Below are 23,468 nucleotides of genomic sequence, written 5' to 3' on the forward strand. Positions count from 1 at the left end.
CTGTGCTTTTCAGAATCTCTGTGGTTTGTTTGTTATGTAGGTTGTTGGTTTTTTTTTTTTCCTGGCATTCTCTATTCTTGCTCTTCTAAGAAGGACCTGATTCTTACAGATCTGGCATCTGCTCTGTAGCTTGCAGGGAGAATGGCTCACAGTGCTGCCAGGGTAATGCCTGTCTAAAACCTGGAAGGGGATATGGTAAGCCTGGAATTCAACAGAATATAATTCAGCTTTGTGTCAAAATCTCCTCAGCAGCTTTGATTACCTCACTTATAGCACCAAACTTCAGCCAGAAAAGCTGCTGGTTGTGATATGGCAAGCACTGAATTACAGATCCTCCTGCTTTTTCTTTCTTCTCTTTTACTTTGTTTTTTTTTTCTTTTTAGGGTGAGAAATCCCCAGAGCAAAATTAGGGTTTATAATAATAACCACACTGGACACATCTTTTTCTTTTTTTCTTATAAAACAAACAAAATCACCATGAAATATTCTCAGTAATTACAGAGGTTATTGTGAGTTAAAAGCAAAACAGAAGCTCCTCATGCATCACTTCTAAAACCCTTTTCACCTCTCTGAAGGGAGTTTACCATCTACCCTCCAGGGAGGGGAAAAAGGAGCAGGACATTTTTAAGAGCTTTCTTGAAAGTGGCATGTGTGTGTGTGTGTGTGTGTGTGAAGAAATCATCACTACAAATCTAAAATGATGTTACTCTTTAAAAACCTCTAAACTAAAGTAACAAAGGACACTAAACTCCTGAAGCCAGATGATAACTCAATTGCTTAAGGTGATAAAAATGGCATGAAGAAATCAGACTAAACCCCTCTCATCTCTAATCACAGCTCTCCATCAAGTCACAGCACGTCACACTACTACCACTCCCCCTCATCGTCACATTGAAAAAATAAAACCCACCTCTAATGCTTTGAATGCTACTCAAGTTTGTTGAAAAATAAAGTTTCATTTGGCTGCCGTTGCTACTTCGTGTCCAGCTTGGCCATTTCTTGCACGTAGATGCCAATGCTTTCACTGTCGAAGAGCAGGAAGTAAATGTTCTTCAAGGAGGAAGAGCTGCTGCCATCAAAGTGGCTGGAAATGGCTCTGAGGGTCACCTGGGCTGCCGTCTGCTTTGGGAAGCAGTTTCTGTGTGGTCAGGGAGAAAAGAGAGCAGGTGAGTGTGGGGCAGGGATGCTGAGAGAAGCCAGCCAGGGCTCCTCCAGTGCCACTTGCAGTTTGGCAAACCCCAAGGATTTGATAGCAACGTTCACCTGCTGCTGAATTCGTTTCCTTAATTTCTGTTTTCATCTGCTTCTACTTCTTATAACCAAATTTTTTTATTTACAAATTTTTATTCATACTTATTTTTATTTTAATTTTTTTATTTATAATAATTTAAATTTTTTTTAGCTTGCCCTTTTGCCTTGCAGGCAAAAAATTTCCAAGGATGATTTTTTTTTTTAACAGAGAACTAAAAACAAACCAAACCCAAAACATCACCTACTTAGCTGACTTCCTTGCTCTGTCATTAAAATACTTTGCTTGGGATTCCTGTGAAAATAATTGAAATTACAACTCCAAGCCATATTTAGGTTGAGATGCATTCATTCGCTGCTCTTGACGGTAATATTCTCTAACCTACAATTATATTTATATTAAAAGCCATCAAAAAGATCTGGCACAACTGAAGTATCCCAATGGTACATCAGTTACTGTGAACAGTCCCTATGATGGGACAGAGGAAAATGGAAATTCACATAACTGATATAGTATAATTCTTTATCTACCCACAAAACCAGCATTTCAGGTGCAGACATGGAGGTAGAGTAAAATGACAGCAAAACCAGAAAGTCCTATTTGAAAAACTGCCTTTTTTCAGGAAATTCTGAGGTACTTGGATAAATGAAGTATAAACCAGCAGCACCTGGTAAGTCTATTTCTGTTAGGAGGAGTAATTGTAAGAGCAACAGAGTGAAATGGAACAAAGCAGCAGAAGGATCTGCACTAAGACAAATGGTCCAAGAATGGATTATTCTGATTCTATGCTCTTAGAAGACATGAAGTTTAGAAACTATGTCTATTGGCATTAAAAGGTATAGTAAATTTTTATATTAAAGACTGTTCTTCCACTGAAAACCATAAACAAAAAGATCTGTATATTAAAAAAATGACTAAAAATTGCACTGCCCCTCTATTTAATCTTTTGTCCTGATCCATAAAGTTACATTTTTCTGTGAAAAGTATCTGTATAAAAATGGCATTTTTACCTCCTGTGTACTCAGTGATGTGTGGTGATTTCACTGATCAAATGCAGTTTTACTTTCATTTTATTCACTGTCAGGCCAACACACAAGGACTGTACTATGTACTCTACTCTTTGGGCACTACTACCAAAATCAATAGATACATTTCTATTTCTATTTCTATTTCTATTCTATTCTATTCTATTCTATTCTATTCTATTCACAAATAAATATAAGCACGTGAACTCACACAAAATAACAACTACTACAGTTAGCAGTAAGATCTCTTGTCATCAGAGACCAACAAACGATTTTTAAAGAAATTTGAAAGAAAAAAAAGAAAAAAACTTCAGATTTCTTAGTCAAGCACATTCTACTTGCTAGTTATTAAGAAAGAAATGTGTGGCTTCCCACTTGGTTTAATGGTTCACACTTTTGAAAGCAGATCTACATTGGAGAAACAGCTTTTCTTTTCTTCTGAAAGGTTTTGTGTGACAAGTCTTTGCAATATCTGTTATCAGGAGGGCTTAATGAACACCCCAGATCCACGTGGCTCAGGTGGCATCACTGTAACCTGCCTTCAGAATTATGCCATAATCTCATTAGTACAAATGCATGTTTAATAAGACTCCCCACAGCAAAATGAAGGGACACAAAACCCGAGGTGGTGCAGAGGAATGCAAATGACTGCCTAGCAATAGAAAACACAGCAAGCCCACTCAGCTCTCCCGTGGGCTGGCTAATTTCCCTTTACAAAGGCTCTCTGGCAGCTTCATGCAAACACTGCACTTCAGCGCATTCCTCTGGAGCAGCTCTGGCTCACATGGATCAGCAGAGGCAGGGTCACAGAGCAGAGGGCACCTCTGTGTCACAGCAGCAGCTCTGACAGCCCATTCCACCTCTGCTCCCCACACAGGGAGTCCTACCTGCCACTGGGAAACGGGGGGAAAGCCACAGACTTCAACTTCTTGTCTTCTGCAGCTGTTAAGCAGTTCTTGACAGTCTCCTCGAGCTGCTCCTCACACTTGTCCGAGCCCCACTGTGGGATGTGACAGTGGATGACAAACTTTGCTGCTAGGCCGCTAGACTGAGTGAGTGCAGCTAACACAAATGAAAACATAACATTTAGTTTGGAACAGAAACCGCCCTGCAACGACCTCTCAACCCAAAGTAACTTCTTAATTACCTCACCTCTCCAAAGAAATGCATTTGGGATTAAAATACACCACAGGGGCTCACTTGCAATAGCAACCTGTCTCACCATTCCTTCTGTGATCAATTGTTACTTCTTTGGAGACCAAAGAACCCAGGGCTCATTTGGTTAGCACACAGCTACTCAATAATGGCTTTTAGCTCTCTTATTCAGCACAGCCTCTGGGTTTGTTTTATGCAAAGTACAAAAACCTTGCCCTGAACACAGGATCTCTGCAGAGCTGTCACTGAGTGCTTTGTACAAATATCCTCCATCATCATCATCATCATCATCATCATCAACATCATCTTTACAATTACAGAGAGTTGGGGATTAATATGTAGACTCACTTTACAGCTGGGTAATTTCAGACAAGGACATGAAAATCAAACTTGTTTGCTGAAAGTCCCCACCAGTTATGTCCAATTAGGAGTCTCAGATCGATTTTTAAGAAAGTGTAAGATTTCTCCAGGAGCTGCAGAGCTTACAGCATGGCATTAGTTTGCTTTTGTTGCAATTGTCACCATCAGCGCTACTGAAAGTCTGGGTGTCTTGGTAATCTCAGGTTAAACACTCTGGAATCAGCTGTGCAGGATGGAATTAGCCCAAGGATGAAAATCCTGGATCTATTCACTTGTTCTCCATCACAGAGGAATTCTGTTGCAGGCATAGAGGAATTCTGTGCTATTTAAATTGTAACCAGCTGTCTTAATGGTATAAAAGGAGCCTATCTTCTAGTTAGGTAGTGATGCTGACAGAGAAAAGTAGTTTACTTTGATTTTACGGCATATTAGTTTGATTTGATATGAAAGTCAAGCAAATTACCTTCTATAAAAATTTCTCTATCATTTCAGATGATAAAACTAGGCTACTCAATTAGGCATTTTCCCAAACTATTTAAAGCAATTTTTTTTTTTGGTATAGAGATACTAAGCCAAATAAGGCATATTGTAACTTTTCTCCATCTGTTTTCCAGACACCTTCAATTGGTTTAATCTGTCCACAAGGGAAGCACAATCTGAGGTCCCAAACTATTCCCTGCTACAAATGTGTTAACCCTTGAAGGGAGCTCCTCTAATAAAGCAGCTGCAGTTCCAAAAAACGTGCCAGTTCTGCAGATCATATCACATCTTCATTTCTGCTCAAAGTAAAGCAATTATGTGGGTTATATACATTCATCTAATATGCATAAAGAAGAATAATTTATGAAGCATCACTATTTTTTCCTATGCCTAATTTTTCCTCAGCCTATATGTTAGGCTGAGAGCTGTTTCTGATTCTCACTAAGGCTGCACTAAAAACAGGGCAGGAAAGATGGCACAAGATTTCCTTAAATTTTGGACTCCCATGGACAGAAATTGTCTAAGACAAATTGATCAGTCTCAAGACAGAAAGTGCACAGCCCACGGGTGTCCTGTTCTTCCTTTTTTTCCCCTCTCAGCATCAGCATTGAAGAAACATTTACATCACATCAACAAAGACACATAACAACAGGAACAGATCACAATGTCCAGAGAAAACAACATGTAAAATGAGCCATGTCCAAAAGAGAGCAGAGAATCCTTCTCACCTTCAGCAACTTCCAAAGGTCCTTGGGATTTGCGAAGCTCTTTCACTGTTTCCAAGAACTCTTTGCCTCCAGCCTTTTCCAGTGCCTTGCCTGCAGGGACACAGAGCAAAAGGCCTTGGCTTCAGAGGATCGGTGTGGAAAAACAAGTCCACATTATTTAAAAAACACTGTACGCACACTATCCTGTCTCCCTCTGTCAGCAGCAGCTGATTTGTATGTTTACCACTCTGCTTAGACACAGATAAAGTTTACTTTTTATTGTTTTAAAGATCCTTGTATGCTGTTATTGGAAATTACTTTAATATAAATATCTGTAAGAATGCTATTTACTCTGACTCAGGGCTAAAAAAACGTGGAGTGGGACTTTCAGGACTCAGGATTTCAGCCTCCAAAATGAATCCAACATCCAAACCCTACTACTTGCAGAAACAAACACAGCCGGGATGCCAGTGAAGGTCTTGATGACTAAAAAACAATGATCCAAAGCTTGCTACTAGACTCTGTGCCCCCTATGGGACTGGCTGAATAGCTTTTTACCTCCCTCCTGCCTAAATTTCCATATTTGTAATAACAGTATTTCCTTATTTTGCACAAGCAGTATAAGGCTTTGTACACGAGTATTTCTAAATTATGTAACATCCTACAATGAAAGTTATAGTTAGAAGTGTTAATAACATATAATTTTGCAATGCAATTTTCAAATGCAAATGTAAAAATAAGCCAATAAACACCTCAGTAACAATTATTTACACCTTTGCTGCTCATGTGCTTCAACAAATTATCTGTGTTTTGCTTGTCATTAAAAGCAGACAAATCAGTGATTAGCCTGTTGTACCTAGTCAGACCCAGCCTGACTTTCAGAAGCTGTAAGTGATATTTTATGGCCTGGGGTAGATTCAGAAGAAACAGGATGGCATCTCAGCAGGCAGCCAGTAGACCAGCTCCTGTTCCAGCTCTAGATGTGTTTTTTTCTGCATGTACAGAGCCTCACCTATTTCCTCCTTGAGGTCTATTTCAGCAGTTGTAGGGTGAACAATTCCTTCTACTTTCATGGAGCCAATATGGCTGATGTCACTCTGTGTCAGAGAAAGCTGAAAAATAACAGTGAGAGGGGAGGAAACAATAAATAGTAATCTCAGTGCAAAATCATTTTCATACCAAAAAGTTGAAGTGAAAGAAGGCTGGATTCAATCTTTTACAGACCAGCTATTTTATTCTGTTCAGTATGTGTGATTCTGACTTTTAGCTTTTAATTAATTAATTTGCACACCACTCAGATTATTTGGTGATATGCCCACAACTTGGAAGCTTGCTTCAGAGGAAGTTATTGCTAGAAAACAAATGTTCTAACATCGTAATTTGAAGGAAAAAAGGCTGATTTTGGAAATGCTTTGGTTTAAGAGAAAAGCATCCTTCCCTTCACACTAAGCCCCAACCTGTTATTGTTCTTTATTACCTTCTGTCCTGGCACAAGGCTCTTGGAGGACAAGATAGTGAAACCATCCCCAGGTCCATCTTCAGTTGTTGAATTTGAAGCTCCTTCTTTTTCATTGTCCTTTTGTTTGTTCTATTTGATGGGAGAAAAAAAACAGCAAGACTTCTCAAAGGAAACAAAATAATCACCACCTAGCATTATTCAGTAATGGAGAGAGCTAATAACTTACTACAAATCTTATCTTCTCAGATCAATACATTACTCATAGCCTTGTAATCCCCTAAGGTTATGTAACAACAGAGGTCTGCACTGTTTATATAATGCTAAATCAGTGGTTCATCTGAGGCTTTACATGTTTTTGTAGTCACATTCAGAGGCAGGGCACCCACACCCATCTGTACATTTACTGACAATTAAGGTTGTATTTACATGGGTGGGCATGTGTTAGTTTATTTTTGTTGCTAACAGAGCAGAACCTCATATTTAATCAAACTTAGTCACTTAGTAACCCAGTCAAACGCTCCAGTTTGAAGAAAAAACAACTTTCTGGTCTGAAAAACAAATGTTTAAGTCTCAGTTATTAAGTGATAAAGCCTTCTTATAGCTTAGTTTCAGGAGCAGCAAACCTACCAGTCCTAAAGGGCTAAAGGAGCATCTCCTCACACCTCTCAATAGTTGCTTTAAGGTTTGTCAAGGAGCTACCACCTCCTAACAATCCAAACTCTGCATGTGCACAATTCAAAGTGAGGTGGTAGCTGAGATCAATGCACAGAGGCATCCAATTAAACATCCCATTAAGCAACTCTGTTGTCTTTTTCAAGGCTGTTTCTGCATATTATCACCTATGGAACTGTCCTAAAACTTTGAAAAATATGCTTAATTCAAGTTTTAAAAGTTTAAGTCAAAGCTTGATATCATCTAACGCTACCCAATGAAAAGCTCAGCATGCTCTGGAATGACAAACCAAGAGCACAGATCTGGGTTACTGCTTCACCAAATTAATCCGTTTTGGATAGGGACAGAAGATGGGAAAGTCCAGCAGTCAAGTTCTGATTGATTTATTCTTCTTTTAAAGCTCACTAACAACAGCACAGCTAAGAACACATGAAACAAAGAGCTTGTCACAATGACATTGAAGTTCCATGTCAAATTCTCTGGACAAATGTGAAAAATCTTTAACAGCAACCCAGTAACTGAGCAAGGCTGAAGGCATGACATCTCTCTGGTAGAAAATGTTTTACAACACAGCTTCCTCTATTTCAAAAGGGTTCACTGCCACAGTTAGTGAGGAGGTAAGAGATTCTACACAATTATTAAGAGATTATCGCAGAGGGTGACACAGAATCTGTACCTGCCCTGTTCTTACCTTTTTGGACGTCCGGGCCTTGGTAGACTTTGCCTTCTTCCCACTCTTTTTGTTCACCATGGATTTCCTCCCCTTCTTCTCAGGAGCAGGGGAAAGGATGGTCTCAGTTTTGCCTTTGGCACCCCTTTTCTTGGCTAGAAGCTCAGGCTGAATTCTGGGCAGGACACCTCCACTGGCAATAGTCACACCTTTGAGCAGCTGCAAGGACAAGCAGTGCATGGAAGCAAATTACAGATCCTCTTAGTCTGCACCACCAAAAACAATCAGGGAGAAAATCCACAAAACAAGGAACTTGCCAGGTGACAGCAAAGTCAGCCAGCACATCCTGCAGAATTCTGTTCCTGCACAATCATTCCTACCCCTTCCTAGTGCACACCTGTCCTTGGTGACCCACAAGCAGTGAATCAGGGGAAAAGAAGAAGAGTGTGTGGGGGGTACTTCAAAAAAGGACTGCACCACGGCCCTGCTCAGAAAAAAGCTGGATGCAGATCTCTTTGGCAGGGAAACAAGCAGTGAAAGCAAGGAAAAGCTCCAAGGACCTGCTTTGCAGAGGCAAACAACAGGAATGGGCTGTGATACCATGTAGGGGACAAAGTCTGGCCAATTCCTAAGAGACAACACTGGATCTAGATCCCAGTTCACAGGGCACTGGCCAGAAACACAGAGCTGGGAAGGGCTGGTAGTGTTAGCACACTTTCTCTTCTGGCCTGTTTTGAATTTTTACTCCACTTGACTGGAAACAGAGCCCCATGACTTCATGGGCAGCACATTTTCATTATTTAAAGCAGTCATATTAAGTGCAGGAGTATTCAAAGTGTGAATGACATCATCCATCTTCATACAGAGGAGACCCTCTGATGCTGACTGAACCTTTTCAGCAGCCCTGAATAGCACAATCTGCAGCCCATGCTGTGATCTCTGTCCTCACTCAACAAGTTTAGCACAAGTGATCCCACAAGTGATCCCAGGAGTCAGAGCACTGAAAACCACAGTTTGGGCAAACAGACAGGGAGGCAGCAAGAGCAGAGAGTGAGCCAGATCCCTACCCAGCACAGGCCTCACAGCCAGTATAATAGAAAACACACATTTCTACAGCTTTTGGGAAAAGATCTTGCACATTTTCTTTAAGTACTGACTGTCCCTGAGGGAAAAGTGAAGCATCAAGACTGCTTATTCCCACAGGACTCATAGGCTAAGAAGAACGAAAGTTTATGTCCATAAGATTTAAGATGAGGTATGTAATAACCTTAATTTTTGTTTGCTAAGAAAAACCAAAGTTTATGTCCATAAGATTTAAGATGAGGTATCTCAGAACCTTAATTTTGGTTTCCTTTTATTTAAGAGGGCACAGTCTTCTGCTCCAGTAACTGCAATCTCATTCTTGTCTCAGACTAAGCTGTTCCTAACCTTCCCTGGTAGCACCTTCACCCAAGCGCACAACTCCTGCACCAAAATGCAAACAGGCACCTGATTCAGCTCCTCATCATTTGCAACTGCCAGGAGGATGTGTCTGGGGGCAATCCTTCCCTTCTTGTTGTCCCGTGCCGCGTTTCCTGCCAGCTCCAGGATTTCAGCTGTAACACATCAAGATAAAAACCAGTAACAAAAATGCAGCTTAGGTACATGCTGCATACACAGTTTACACTGCTCCTTAATATCCATTCACCTTCTCAGGGGATGTTTCCAGATTTATATAATAAAGGGTTCTCACTAGAGAAAGGCAGAAACCAAACCCCACTCAATATATCTGTACATTTAGATAAATTCATTTGTCCTTTCTTATTCCCTAAAGGAGAAAATATGCTAAGCTTGGTTCACATAATTTCTTTTAACTCTCTTTCAAAAAGGCAAAAAAACCCTTAAAATGTACATCAGCAGCCCAAAATGTATCAGCAGCCCTGTGACAACAGAACAGTCAAGCATGCAGTGAAACCCCCAACCTGGAACAGACATCTCTGACAAACAGCAAGGATTCTCAGGACCAGGGAAGATGAAGACTGAGGTGCATTTGAAGAAATACTTGGAAAGCCAACACACCAGCCAGGCACTGCTGGAATTCTGCATTAAAGGGCACTGAAAACCTGTGAGAAGCTTCATTTCAGAACAAGATTTGAAAGGTTTGATCCAGATGCAAGCAGAGACAACGTGAGAGCTTCAATGCATGAAATATTGATAGAAGGGTCCTTCTACATCTCTGGGAACAGGAGGTCACTTCAAAGGTAGCTTCTCTACCTACCAGTTAGAGAAATAGTAACATCTATACTGTAGCCAAAGTCACTGAGCTTTTCCTAATTACAGACATACAGACACATCTTTCTGAGTTTATCTGGACTGTAGCAATCAGTATAATTCATTAGCTTACATAGTTTGGCCTCTACTCAGAAGTTATTTCTCATATAAGAACTCTACTGAAACACTGAGAAGGAAGGAGAAAGGAATTTTTTCCTTCCAAATACTCCTAAAAATCATATCCACACTTTATTTCATTTTAAAAGCATACAGTGTCCCTGTCTTCTGGGTTTGTGTTTGTCAGTAACAGGAATATGAAAATTACAGCCAGTCAGTGTCCTGTTAATAACTTATTGATGTCTTAATGACATCCTACTCCTTTTTACAAACTACATAAAGAACTGTAACTATTATAAAAAGAAGGATTTTCAGGAAAAATCTAGTGGAAATGTACATAATGTTTGGCTAAAATCCAAATGATTTCAACATGGTGCTTAGCTCTGCCTCATGGGCAAAATACAAGCTTTCAATTCTACTCAGAATAACAAAAGTACAAACTTGTCTTCCAGTTTTCACTGCTACACAGCACACATATTTAACTGAATATTGGAAATGTAAAAGCCTTTTTTTTAAATTTATATGCATATTCACAGTGAATTTGTAAAAATTAGAGCAGGAACCTCTCAGCTCTAGCATTCCGAGTCTGTCTTGGATTTTAAAGGAGGAAACTGCAAAGAGATCCCACATAGCTCAGCTGTATTCACCCCCATGGAAGTGCCAGACCCTCTCCCAAACCTCTGCCAGCAGAGCTAACACAGCAGCAGACAGCAGGAACAGATCCCATCCATTGTGCAGACCAGCAGAGAGCAAGAAAAGACACCCAGGCTCCTCCAGTGGGGTTTGCAGATGGGGGCTGACAGCAGAGGAAAATTGCATCAGGGAGAAAAAAATAAATCCAAAAACCAGCAGATACTTACCTGTGTGGGAAATGAAGCTCTTTCAGGTGTGCCAACAACAGGCACATCCTGCTACCTGGGTGCTCACCCCAGTGCCCCAGGTTTGGGTCCTTTGGCCAGCAGCATCCTGATGGTGCACACTCAGTCCTCTGCCTAATTTAAGAGCAAAAAAGGCAGAACACTCAAATGCCAGCCATCCATCCATCCCAGGCCACTGGGAAGAAGGGAATCCGAGGCAGAGGTGATGTTTGGCAGATTGTGGAATATGTACATGACTTACCTAAGGATGCCAAACATCTGCATAGTAAATCCTTGCCTTACCTCCTTCTAATGAAGGTTTCTATGTATATTTTTTCTAATGGTGGAGGCAGGGGCTCATAATCTCAAGAATAAAAAATGTCATTTACAAAATACAATATCAAAACTGGAGGCTTCAGTCACATGCCCTGCTAACAACAACAGATCCCTAAAGAAACTGCTTCACATTTCAAGCAGAAACTTCTTAACAGCTGAGGTTACTTAAATTCTAAAAAGTCTAATCTGAGAATATAGGTCCTATAATACCTATATAAAATAGGTATTATAGAATATAATAGGAATATAGATTATAGGAAAGTAGAATATAGGTTCTATACTATAACAAGCTCTCTTGGAACTGGGCATCTTGATATTTTCAGCCATAAATTGGTTTTATTTTGTGCTCTAAGCACAGGTATTAAGAATTAGATTGAAATCTCAAATAATATTGCTTCCTGCAAGAGTCAAAATCCACAAAGATGCCTCCACATCAGAAGTTTAACTACAAATCCAGACACCTTCAGAAGCACATAACTCTCTTCCAGCAGAGACAAGCTGCAACCAAGCTATGACCTGAATGGGATTACCTCTTGTCACCCTGTGACATACAGGGAAAAAGAGCTGATGGACCAGCAGATTTGAAATGTCTGGGAACTAAAGCATGCTAGCCATGCCAAAGGGTGTAGGAAGGTGGACTGCTAAGAAAGTTCTGTGAGAATTACTGATAGCAAATTGGAAAGATTTCATACAGGTTGTCTTGTTTTCCACTTCCTCTTCTGTCATTCTGTTCCTCTTCTGAAATTCTGTCAGCTCCTGTTACACTACCACATCAAATCTACCAGCAATACCTCTACTCTGCAATAATCTACTGATGATGGAGTCCTTGTCCTCCATTTACAGGTGGAAAGGTGTGTGCTGGATTTGTCTCTGCAGGGCAGATGAGCACAAGAGGCAGAAGAGTGTTCCAGGTGGTTCTTGAGAAGGAGGAAGCCTTTGCTGGTGGTGTGTTCTGCCCTAATTCAGAGAGGATGTCTTTCCATTGAGATCTCCCACAAGTTCCTCTGAACATGGCTTGTGCTTCCTCACCAAGGGGCTTCTGTGCTCTCTGCCTGCTTTTTGGGAAGATGCCCTGTGGGACATATGCAGTTGATGTTTGATTTAGGTGGTTGTGCCTGCAGTCAGCTCTGTGCGCACTCAGAGCTTGAGTCTGTTGCAAAACCCATCAATCACATGGGACTCAGGCCAAGTTTTCAGAGAATTTTAACTCTGAAGCCAGTGGAATTCTCAGCAAACACAACCTTCTGGATAGGAATTAAGCTGCAGTTTTACAATATGATTTTCAAGCCTAAAATGTAAAACAGCATTGATAGATTAAAAAGAAAGGTTTAGAACAGTGAGGAGATCTTCACACTGTACCTCTTCCTGAGATTCCACCACCATCGCTGGCATTTTAATGATGGGATTGATCAGGCAAAGTGCAGATTTGGGGGTGATAATGGCTGTGAGGTGCTGCCATGACCAACCTTGCTTACAAAGGGAACAACCAGGGCTCTGGTATCTCTGTGACACAGAACACATCCCAAAGACAAAGAGCAGTCCCAACTCCCTAAACTGGGAGTAAGGGTGCTCCAGATGTTTATGCAGCCTCTGGATGATGCCAGCCCTGAGGCTCAGTGCTCTGGGCCAGCAGCAGTGACCAGCAGGACTGGCCACTCACAGGGATCTGCTGCTCCATGCCAGCCCTGGAGGAATGCAGGCACTCAGGTGGGTCTGCTTCTGTTTGACCCTTCCAGCCTCATCCACCTTGCTCCTATCCCAGCCATGACTTGCTTCCCCACATCCCAATCTCCTTTTCCTGGCAATCCACACCAAGATTTCTGTCTCAGCACCTTTCCTGGACAGTCATCATTTCTCCTGTCTACCCTGGCTCAATATTTCTGCCCAGGTTCTTCATTACCAGCACCTTGGCCTATTTCCTATTTTTTCACCTTGCTCTCCAGCTTCCTGGCAGGATATCTGGACACTCCTCAGCATTTATTTGCCTACTGGTCATCAGTCCAGCTCTCCCCAGCAGCCAGACCTATCCCTACCCTGTCTCTAACATCAATATTTTTCTTCCATAACCACTGCCTCCCCACACTGTTATGATTTGGGAGCTGAGAGAGGCTGGAACATGTTCAGTGAGGACCAAATCTTCAGGGATTTTAGCTGTTAAAGTCAAAGAAGTTTTAGCTGAGCATGAGCAACCTGTGTTTTATCAAAGTTAGAGCCTGGCCAAAGAGAGCAGATTTCTCTGAGGTAGCACAGATCCCCCTTCTCCTTTCGTAAAGCATTAAATCTCTGCTCAAACACAGAGAAGCACTCAGGGGTTTAGAGGAGAAATTTTCAGGAATGTTTTAACATTAAAAAAAAAATGTTCAACCTGCTTCTGTTCTGTTTCAGTCCCTTACTGCCACTCTCCCAGATTTAGCCTGAAGCAGCTCCCCTGCATGCAGCCTTTCATCCTGAGGAACCACCATTTCACACCTGCAGGTCCAGGAGAAAAGAATGCCATTTGTAATAGCAAGATCAGATAATGATAAGAAAACGTAGCTGTTTGATATATCACACCCCCTTTGACACCATCCTTGGAAAAACCTATTTTGTTTCCAGAGACTTCCCAAAACCAAAGACTTTATACCCCTGTAATATTAGCAATAACCAGATCAGCAGGATTAGATGCTGCAACACTTTTTTTTTTTAACTGAACTCTCCACCTTTGTAATATTTCCAAACAAATCCCTGGACAGAGCACAGCAACTTTGGTTTGGAAAGCACACAATCCAGCAGCAGTAAATGTTTGCTCAGAAGCATTACTCCATTCTGTCACAATCCATACAGGAGTTCTCTGCTGAACCAAGCAGCTGAAAATAGCATTCCCTTACAATTTATGTGGGCTCCCAGCCTACACCTCTAGCAACCTTCTTGCCTGGTTGACTACACATTCTTTTTTTTTTCTAAAGCAAAGTGTAGGCCCACACATAATCTGCTCCTATCAGATTAATGACTGAAATTAAACTGCACTTACAACCCAGGAGCAGAGCCAAGAATTTCATTGCTCTAGTTCAGGTAATAGGCAAACAGTGCTGACCACAAGTCAGTCTGCACCACTGAAATGTTGCACATTCCAGATGTGCTGCTGACAATTTATTACTGCACCTTGTAAAAATTGCCACAGCTCAGAACAAGCATCTCCAAGTGTGTATCCTAGAAATATCTCCCTGTGGAGTAGGAGAAGAAGAAAAGTATTTCTCTGCAGACAGAAGGTCAGCAGAGTCACAATGCATCACATTATGTTATAAAAGTTATTGTGATTTCTTCAACACGAGCAATACTTTGTCACTGCAGGTCCAGAAGTAGCCTCAGGGGAAAAACAAATAAAATTGATTCTCATCTGGAATGTACTGCCACAAACATGGACATTTTTGCAATCTACTATTGGGCTTTATGATAAATTTAATTTTAATAATGAAATTGTGAAATTAGTGAAATTAATCAGTGAGCTCTCAGATTTCCTCCACACCTTTGAACGATAATTATGCTTTTATTGTCTGGTAGTGAGAACAAGCTTCACAAGTGAAAAAGACAACAGTGTTTACATAAAATCTGTTGCATGGACAACCAGGCTCCATGCAAGCTTCTTCATGCCACCCTGGCAATAAACTACACTGCTGAAACACAACTGATTCCATCCAGGCTGTGACTCTCACAGATTCTCCAATGCACCTCAGTCTTGATCTGTAACCCCTGGGTGACCTGGACCCTGAATTCCAACCATTTGCTGAAGTGCCATTTTCCATAATTAAACAAGAAACTCAGCAGGTATGATCAAAAGCCACTCTGAAAGATTTCTGTACAGAATCACAGTGTATTGTATCACCATGGGACACCTGCCCCTTCCTCAAAGTTCAATTTCAGATAGGTAGGAAAAAGAAAACTCAGGGTGTATGGGAAGATTTAAACCCTAGAACACTATCTTTATACACTTAGGCAAAGCAAAAGGGTTTTTCAATTAAATTTTAATTTTAATTTTAATTCAACCCCCCACCTTTATATTTCTCAACACTTTGACACTCTCCTGCAAGGAGAAATGCAGCCAGCAAAACAGTTTTCTCACTTAAAAAGCACAGAAGCAGTACAAGGTGGGTTTGCTTTTTTTTCTCCTATTATTCACATTTAGGTGTATCAAAAAACCTAATTAATACCATTTTTCACTGGGACAAAAACTACACAAAAGTGACTCCTCACTCTGCAAAATAATACAAAATAAGTCTCCAGCTTTTTTTTAGATGACCAAGCGTGGTGCATCTAAAGGAGAGAATTTCCACCCTCAGCCTCTCCAGCAAACAAATTAACCTCCTTTTCACCAAACTTCAACAAATCCTGATTTCCAGGAGTGCTCCACATGCTCACACCCCATCCCATGGGTGGCTCCTGTGTGTGATGAGCACTGCCAGGGGCAGATCTTGCTTTACCTGCCAGGTACTCTATGACAGCTACAAAAACTACACAGAACTGACTCCACACTCTGCAAAACAATTAAAAATAGCACTCCAAGTAGTGACCAAGCATGGTGCCTCTAAAGGAGAGAATTTCCACCCTAAACCTCTCCATGAAACAAATGAACCTCCTTAGCGTTTTCAGCAGATCCTGATTTGCAGGAGCGCTCCACATGCTCCCAGCCCAACCCCAGGCTAACCCTGGCTCCTGTGAGTGAGCAGCCCTGCAGGAGCAGGTTTCCCTTTACCTGCCAGGTACTCAATGACAGCAGCCATGTAGACGGGCGCCCCCACCCCGATGCGGTACTTGTAGGTGCCTTTCTTCAGGTAGCGCATCATCCTGCCCACGGGGAAGATCACCCCGGCCCTGCTCGAGCGCGACAGCTTGGACATCTTCTTCTTCCCGCTCCGCCCCGACATCCTGCAGCCTGGTGCTCCTCAGTGTGCTGGTGCTTCCCAGTGCCTTGCTCCAAATCTGAGGGCTGCAAGAGAAAAGCAAGAGGGCTGGTGAGAAATAACGGGGTGGTGTGGCCAGCAGGAGCAGGGAGGGCATTCCTGCCCTGTAAACAGTAGTGAGGCCACAACACCCTGTCACCCTAGTGAGTGTCCAGCTCTGGGCCCTCAGTTTGGGAAGGATGCTCAAACACAAGGCTGGTGAGGGGCTGGGCACAGAAACCCCGTGAGGAGCGTTTGAAGGAGCTGGGGCTGTTTAGCCTGGAGAAGAGGAGGCTCAGAGGTGACCTCATTGCTCTCTGCACCTTCCTGAAGGGAGGCTGCAGATGGGTGGGGTCGGTCTCTGACAGAACCAGAGGACACAGCCTCCAGCTACAGCAGGGAAGGGACAGGTTGGGTATCAGGAAGAAATTTTCATCAAAATAATAATAAAGTACCGGAATGCTCTTCCCAGGGAGGTGGTGGAATCACCATCTCTGGGTGTGTTTATAAAACGACTGGACATGGCACTGGGTGCTATAGTCTGGGTGAGGTGTTAGGGCACAGGTTGGACTCGGTGATCTTGGCAATCTCTCCCAACCTCATCACTCTGTCAATCTGTGACCTTCATGCATTGCTGCTGTTCCAGAAGAAAAATCCAAACCAGCCCTCAACACCTGTTAAAGTGGAGGCATTGTTCATTAAAAGCAGGATTGGCACCGTGGTATTTTCTGAAAAATCCTCTTTGCCCAGGATTCTCTCCTGGAAAGCTGAGAAGCCTCAGAGAGGAATGAAAACAATAATTATGTGATTGCTGCTCCTGTGTTTGCTGCTTTGGGATGTGGCTTGAACACTGTTTACCAACAGGTGAATGTTTGATTGGTTCCATGTGAATTGTTTTAATTTAATCACCAATTGTTGTTGGAATCTCTGAGTCTGTCACACTCTCTCATTTTATCATTATCACTTTTGTTAAGCCTTCTGTCTGTATCCTTTCTCTTTCTTTAGTATAGTTTTAGTATGGCATGATATGATATGATATATGATGATATATGATATATGATATATGATATATGATATATGATATATGATATATGATATATGATATGATAATAAATCAGCCTTCTGAGAACATGGAGTCAGATTCTCACCTCGTCCTGGGGACCCTCACAAACACCACACAGGATAATTGCAATATTTGCTATAACTTTGCTTTTGAATTGCACTGTCAGTGTAGCAATACCAGGAGCGAAGCAAACAAACCCTGTTTTCTCCTTATTTTTCTGGCAACCACAAGACTAGGGATAAACAGAGAACAAACCTCAGCCACTCCACAGCTTGCATGTGGTCACAATTACACCTCCAGTTCTCACTCTCAGACAAATAATGTTTGGGAAAGCTTTAACTCTGTTTACAAAACTTGGTTTTAACTCCATTTTGATAGCTGCCCCGGAGGCATAATTATGAGCCTGGTTACTCCTCAGAAGCAAACACAGAGCAGGTCTGCCAGAGATGCTATTTCTGCCAAGGAAAGCACAGCTACCTCACTGCCAGCATCCATTCACCTCAGTGAAACAAGGAAACACAACAAGGGAGACACTTTGGAAAGTGAATCAAGGTGATACTGCTAAATTTTATAATAATATTTTCATTTATGATATCAAAGGTATAAAATCAGCAGAGAGCTGTAAAACCGTGGCATGTCCTTGTATGTCAGTCAGACAATTTTTTCTTTCTATGAGCAATGTATCATGTGGGCATAAGAAAATTTGGGAAAGATGAAACCAGTAAACCCATCAGACACAGACACGTCAAAATTGGCATTGCTCATCATCCCACTCTGAATTCCCTGCCAGCTGCCAGCCTGGAAGCACAGAGCTCCAAGGGAAGGTGAAAAGAAGTGGGGAGGCATGATCTGGTCTTTAGACATGCTGTGAAGGTGGAGAGCAGGTGTTCCCTACAGCAGTGACCTTACAGAAGCTGGACAGCAGAGGAGAGAGCAGCACTGGCCTTGGTCACACAGGGGGGCAGCAGAATCCTCAGCACGACAACTTCAGAACAATTTGAGAACGAATGTCACAAATCCAGCAGCACTGCATCTGCCTCGGGGCTGGAGGCTGGACCTGGTCATCTTCCTGAATGAATGAAACTTGCAATTTGTGACAAACCCTTTATAAACTTTCAATTTCGTAATAATAACAGCCCTTAAAACACGTCCTTTTCAGTGTGTGACAACTGACATCCAAATAACAAACCTAGGCTGGGAATTAGGCTTCTAGCCATCAGAGGAGCCAGTTTCTGGGACAGCCTTCTCTTTAGAGCAACAATAACTCTTTCTGAAGTGGAACTTAATAAATGTGTGCAGTAGGGTACAAACAGGTTCCTGCAATGCTGGCAGGACAGCTGCACCACCCAAGAGTTCAGGCCAGCACTGAACCCCTGCAGAGAGAATGCTGAAAGAATACACTACCTGTATCAAAATTATATTACGCTAACCTCTCATATATTCTTTCCTATAGAAACAGTGGAAAAAGGCAAACATCAAGGGATTGGATCCACAGAAAATACCATTGTTACACTTGATCTCCATGGTAGAAAATCAAAACATATTTGTATACAACTAACCACACTGCTCTGGGCCATGCTGCTGCATTACATAAATGTATGTTTAATTGCTGCATTATAGAAATTAATGTTTACTCACTTTTGGCTCATCCTTCCGTTGCTATCACTGAACTTTCCACCCCTGCCTACTCCTTTATTTTCCCTTTCTCTCTCACAGGAAGCCCTCTGCCATTATTTACTCTCTTGCTGCCAAGCCAGCTCTTGGAATCCCAAAATATTTTCCAAATGCACTGAGGGTTACATTTGCAGAATGTTGTCAGAGCCTAAATACAAGATGTTTCAAAACTCTGCTAACACTGTCTCTGCTTTGCAACTTACATGGAGCAGGGTGCACTGAGGAGCAATAAACACAGCAGCGTGCTCTTGTCCTGTTTTGACTCCTACAGGAGGCAGTTTTGGGTAGAAAGCCAAGCTCTGGCATAGCCACAACAGGATCTGGACAAAGACACATGCAGAGAAAACTCCTGTGGACCTGGACGAAGAAATCCCACAGACAGGGATCTGGTTTTCTCGCAGGAAGAGGCACATGAGCTCAGCCCTGCCACACTCACCTGACCTGCAACTAACAGGTAAAGAGCTACAAGCTGAGCACTGCTGTCCTAATTGTTCTCTGCTGAGGACACAGCCAAGCCTCAAGAGCTTATCAGTTGAAAAATCTACCCACTCTTGTTCCCTCTCCACCAGTTGATTCATCATCTCTATGTTTCTCCTCATGAAGCACAACCTCCATTTAAAAATAAACCTGTGCCACTCGTGCCAAGTCCATCCTCACTGGGCTACAAGGGCTGTGTCTGTACCTGCCTGCCTGACATCAGGCTTGGGCAACTGGGAGCAATTCTTTTCCCTATCCCTTAACTGGTCACAGCACACCCCACTCTGCCATGGCTCCAGCATCCCTGTGTTTCTCTCCCTCTTTCTCACACACCCCATTCAGGTACTGCAGGGCTGCAGCAAGGTCTGCCCAGAGCCTTTCCAGGGCCAGGCTGAACATGCCCAGCTCTCCCAGCCTGTCCTGAGCAGAAAGGCTCCAGCCCTCAGAGCACCTTGACTTGGGAAGGACGTTGAGATGATTGAGCACATCCAGAGGAGGGCAAAAAGGCTGGTGAGGGGCTGGGCACACAAACCCTGTGAGGAACGTTCGAAGGAGCTGGGGCTGTTTAGCCTGGAGAAGAGGAGGCTCAGAGGTGACCTCATTGCTCTCTATAACTCCCTGAAGGGAGGCTGCAGACAGGTGGGGTCAGTCTCTGACAGAACCAGAGGACACAGTCGCCAGCTACAGCAGGAAAGGGACAGGTTGGACATCAGGAAGAAATTTTTCACCAAAAGAATAATAAAGTACCGGAATGCTCTTCCCAGGGAGGTAGTGGAATCACCATCTCTGGGTGTGTTTATAAAAAGACTGGACATGGCACTTGGGGCTATAGTCTGGTTGAGGTGTTAGGGCATGGGTTGGACTCGATGATCTTAGAGGTCTCTTCCAACCTCATTATTCCGTGGCTCTGTGACTTCCAAACACTGAGAGAACTCAGACTCAGCAGCCAAATGCTAAAAGAAAGGACATTCAGGACTATCCACACAGCTGCACTCCCCTCATCTCCAGCAGAAGATCTATTAGAAGATCTATTAATAAAGAGTTGACAAGAAATCCACAGACATACCTTAGATCCAGCTTAGGCTGCACATTCACTTATAAAGGAAATATTTGTGAAAAATAACGCGGAAGACCTGAAGCAGGGGCTCGTTCTCTGACCGAATTGCTAAGGCCATAGCGCTGTTCAGAGGGCAGGTGAGGTGAGGTTTCTCAACAACCGCCCACACCGAGCGCGTCCCCCGCGAAAGCTTCCAGGGCACCCCCAACCCCGGGGGTCCCTGCTGGGGCAGCTCCCACTCACAAACAACATCGGGCCACCCCTGCAGGGTCGGGAGGACGGACCCTGAGAGGACGGGCCTGGTCCGACCCCACAGGGAGCCTTTGGAGCCGCTGCGAGAAGCCGGGCCCGGGCACCCCGCGCTCGGCCCGGAGCCGCCCCGAGCCCCCTCAGGGCCCGCCCGGCCCGCGCCCCGCCCCGCGCACGCCTCGCCGTTGCCCGGACACGGCCGCCCCGCCCACTCTCCCCGCTGATTGGCCGCTGCTGCAGCCCGGGCTGGGCAGAGAGCGTTGATTGGCTGAGAGCCTCTTGATCGACCGGAGAGGGGCGGGGGCAGCTGCCGGGCCGCGCAGGCGTCCCGAGGCGCAGTGCAGTGTGTGTGTGTGGGGGTGTGGCCGCCGGCTTTCCCGCGCAAACGCTCCCCCCTGACGCCCCCCCTCACACCGCCCTCAGCCAGCGCCGCCGCCGCCGCGGGGGCTTCGCCCGCTGCCCGCCGAGGGGCGGCTGTGGCGGCGGCCGCACGGCCCCGGAACGGGAAGCGCTGCGGCGGCCGAGCGGAGGCAGCGAGCGAGGAAGAACCGCCCCCTCCCCCCCAGACACCGCTTAGCCGGGGCCGGCCCCGCGCGCCGCCGTTACCGCCTCGCGCCCCCCCTCCCTTTATGGCCGCCCCTCACCCGCCCCCCTCACGCCCTTTCCCCTCACGGCCTCGGCCATGGCCGGGCCCTCCCGGAGAACGGCAGCGGCGCCGGGAAGAGGAGGAGGAAGAGGAGGAGGAGGAGGTGGGTCGTGCGGCCGAGGAGAGAGGGAAGGAGAGGAGCAGGGCCTCGCCGCCCCCCCGGAACCCCCGCGCCGCCGCTCCCCTCACCTGCCGGCGCCCGCCGCCGCCGCCTCCTCCTTCTTGTCTTCCCTTCCTCTTTTTCCTCCCCCTCTTTTCCTCCTCTCCTTGCCCCCCCTCCCCTTTCCTCCCCCTTTCCCTTTTGGGCTCCCCCCGCCCTCGCTCCGCCTCAGCCGCTCTCCCCGTATTGTATGTTTCAATGGCGATGGCGGCTGCTGCTGAGGGGGGCGGCAGGGGTTTGCTCCCGCTCGGCACATACCGCCTCTAGGAGGAGTCACTGCAGCCCGGGCCCGCTACAACCCCCCTCCCCTGGCTGCCGCCCTCCTCGGCCGGGCCCCAGGGCTGCGGTGGGGGCAGGAGCCCCCTCCCCGCCCAGCACAGAAAGGGCCCCCCCGACCCCAGTCCCAGTGGGCTTGTGGTAGCCGGGAGCATAAAGGCAGAAAGCCTTGCCATCCTTTCCCAGGGTGGAGGAGTTCAGGGATGGAGAGGTTTCAAGGCAATCCCTGATGGGGTTAAAGCCCCGGTTTTTGTTAGAGAGAGCCACCCATCCGTCTGTGCCTTTGGCAGGGCGGCCTGTGCGCCTCGCTATAGTGCTCTAACCCAAATATTGCAGCATCCCCAAGCGGGCTTGGAACGGCCCTAACAAAGAGTGCCGGCAGCTCTTTGTGTTGTCTTGCCTCGGAGCGTTCTGGGCGCTCTCAGGCTTTGCAACTCGTCCGTGAGGGCTGCAAAGTTCCCTTCCGAATGGAAGCTGAGGGTTTTTCTTTCCTTCCCTGCAGCCGCACGGATTGAAGAGCTCGAGCTCCAAGAGACGCAATAAGCGATTGTGCTTTGAGTCTTGGCAGCGCCAAATCCGTGAGCAGAGGCCGGTGCAAACAGCAGAGTGCAGGGCTACACCTCTTTAACTCCTCTCAGGTATATTTTTACATCAAACTGGCTTTGTATCATCGTTCCTATACAAATACTTTGTTGCACTGGTTTTGCTATAGAGACATTTGGGCGCTACTGTAGTGCACTAGGAGATACATTATTAACACAGGCCACTCCTGCTTGCTTGCAGCGTTACTTTAGGAGGGTGTCTGGGAACAACAGAGAGAACCATTCAAGCATTCAGAATTCTTTATGCCACTGTAAAAAATCATAAAAGATGCACTTGAGCTTGGTTTTGGCTCTGCCAAAGTAAGCAATTTTATGTCTGCACAGGATGGGATTTGGTGGGTCAAAAAGCAATGGAATATTTCCCCAGGTTATGTTAATTGTGGATCGCACCATCTCATGAAGAAAGAGGGCCTGAGCTCAGGACCTGCGTTTTCCTGTGACCTTGGGAAAGCAGTTCCCTTTACACAGCTGTGTTTGGACTTTGTTAAAATGGAAATAAAGATACCTTTTTTCTTTTCAAGCATTGAGTAAGAGCCTCAATGCATTGGTGTGGATTAATTCTTTGGGGTCTGTTCTCTTCCTCACTGCTTTTTGAAAACAAGGTCAAGATGCCTTGAGACCATAGGAGATAAAACTCATGTATCAATTTGACTTATTTTGCATGTAAGAGGAGGCCTTACCTTGATCTTGCCCACTGAGAGCTGGAATTTATCAAAGGAAGAAGATATCTGTAGGCTTGTCAGTGTATTGAGCCATATTGGGAGGGTAGGAGGAAACTCAAGAAGGTTTTCAAGCACTAAGCATAAAAATTAATGACAATGTAAAACTCATGTGAAAAGGAAGAAAAGCATTTACATTTTTCTATTTCCAGATACAAATAACTGCATCCAAAAACCCTTACAGTCATGCATGTGGTACGTGGCTTTGTAATTTAAAATAAATTGAGATGAGGCAAAATAAGCATCCCAAGTTTTTGAAAACATTCCCAGTTTGTTAGAGTTTAACATCAAA

The 23,468-nt window shown here is 44.4% G+C and overlaps 1 protein-coding gene and 1 long non-coding RNA gene across 3 annotated transcripts; one reads left to right on the plus strand and one right to left on the minus strand.

Annotated features, from left to right (window-relative positions):
* Positions 1–668: 668 nt before the first annotated feature.
* On the minus strand, positions 669–21,664 carry LOC128944934 (core histone macro-H2A.2). Of its 2 annotated transcripts, none has more exons than XM_054288424.1 (9): positions 21,609–21,664; positions 16,067–16,300; positions 9,266–9,372; positions 7,799–7,996; positions 6,454–6,564; positions 5,989–6,088; positions 4,998–5,087; positions 3,162–3,336; positions 669–1,138 (listed from the first exon to the last, which is right to left on the minus strand). In XM_054288424.1, exons 2-9 carry the CDS (start codon positions 16,236–16,238, stop codon positions 973–975), a joined length of 1,119 nt encoding a protein of 372 aa, XP_054144399.1. In that variant the 5' UTR covers positions 16,239–16,300; positions 21,609–21,664; the 3' UTR covers positions 669–972. The 2 variants fall into 2 exon arrangements, with proteins under 2 accessions (XP_054144399.1, XP_054144400.1); XM_054288425.1 differs by lacking the exon at positions 21,609–21,664 and adding an exon at positions 20,534–20,869.
* On the plus strand, positions 21,333–22,977 carry LOC128944935 (uncharacterized). Its single transcript, XR_008483841.1, has 3 exons — positions 21,333–21,522; positions 22,358–22,493; positions 22,825–22,977. It is a non-coding gene; the product is annotated as an uncharacterized LOC128944935 (long non-coding RNA).
* Positions 22,978–23,468: the final 491 nt, after the last annotated feature.

This window comes from Melozone crissalis, unplaced genomic scaffold (assembly GCF_028551555.1).
Source record: "Melozone crissalis strain CALT ecotype California unplaced genomic scaffold, PUWL_Pcris_2 ptg000062l_1, whole genome shotgun sequence".
NCBI lineage: Eukaryota > Metazoa > Chordata > Aves > Passeriformes > Passerellidae > Melozone > Melozone crissalis.

Bases quoted from the DNA above. Each gene is read 5' to 3' on its own strand.
- LOC128944934 (XM_054288424.1), bottom strand. From the start codon at position 16,238: ATGTCGGGGCGGAGCGGGAAGAAGAAGATGTCCAAGCTGTCGCGCTCG. The intron at 9,373-16,066 runs GTAAAGGGAAAC...GATGTGTTACAG, and splicing joins TGTCATTGAGTACCTGGCAG to CTGAAATCCTGGAGCTGGCA. The intron at 6,089-6,453 runs GTAATAAAGAAC...GTTATTTTTCAG, and splicing joins GCCTTGTGCCAGGACAGAAG to CTTTCTCTGACACAGAGTGA.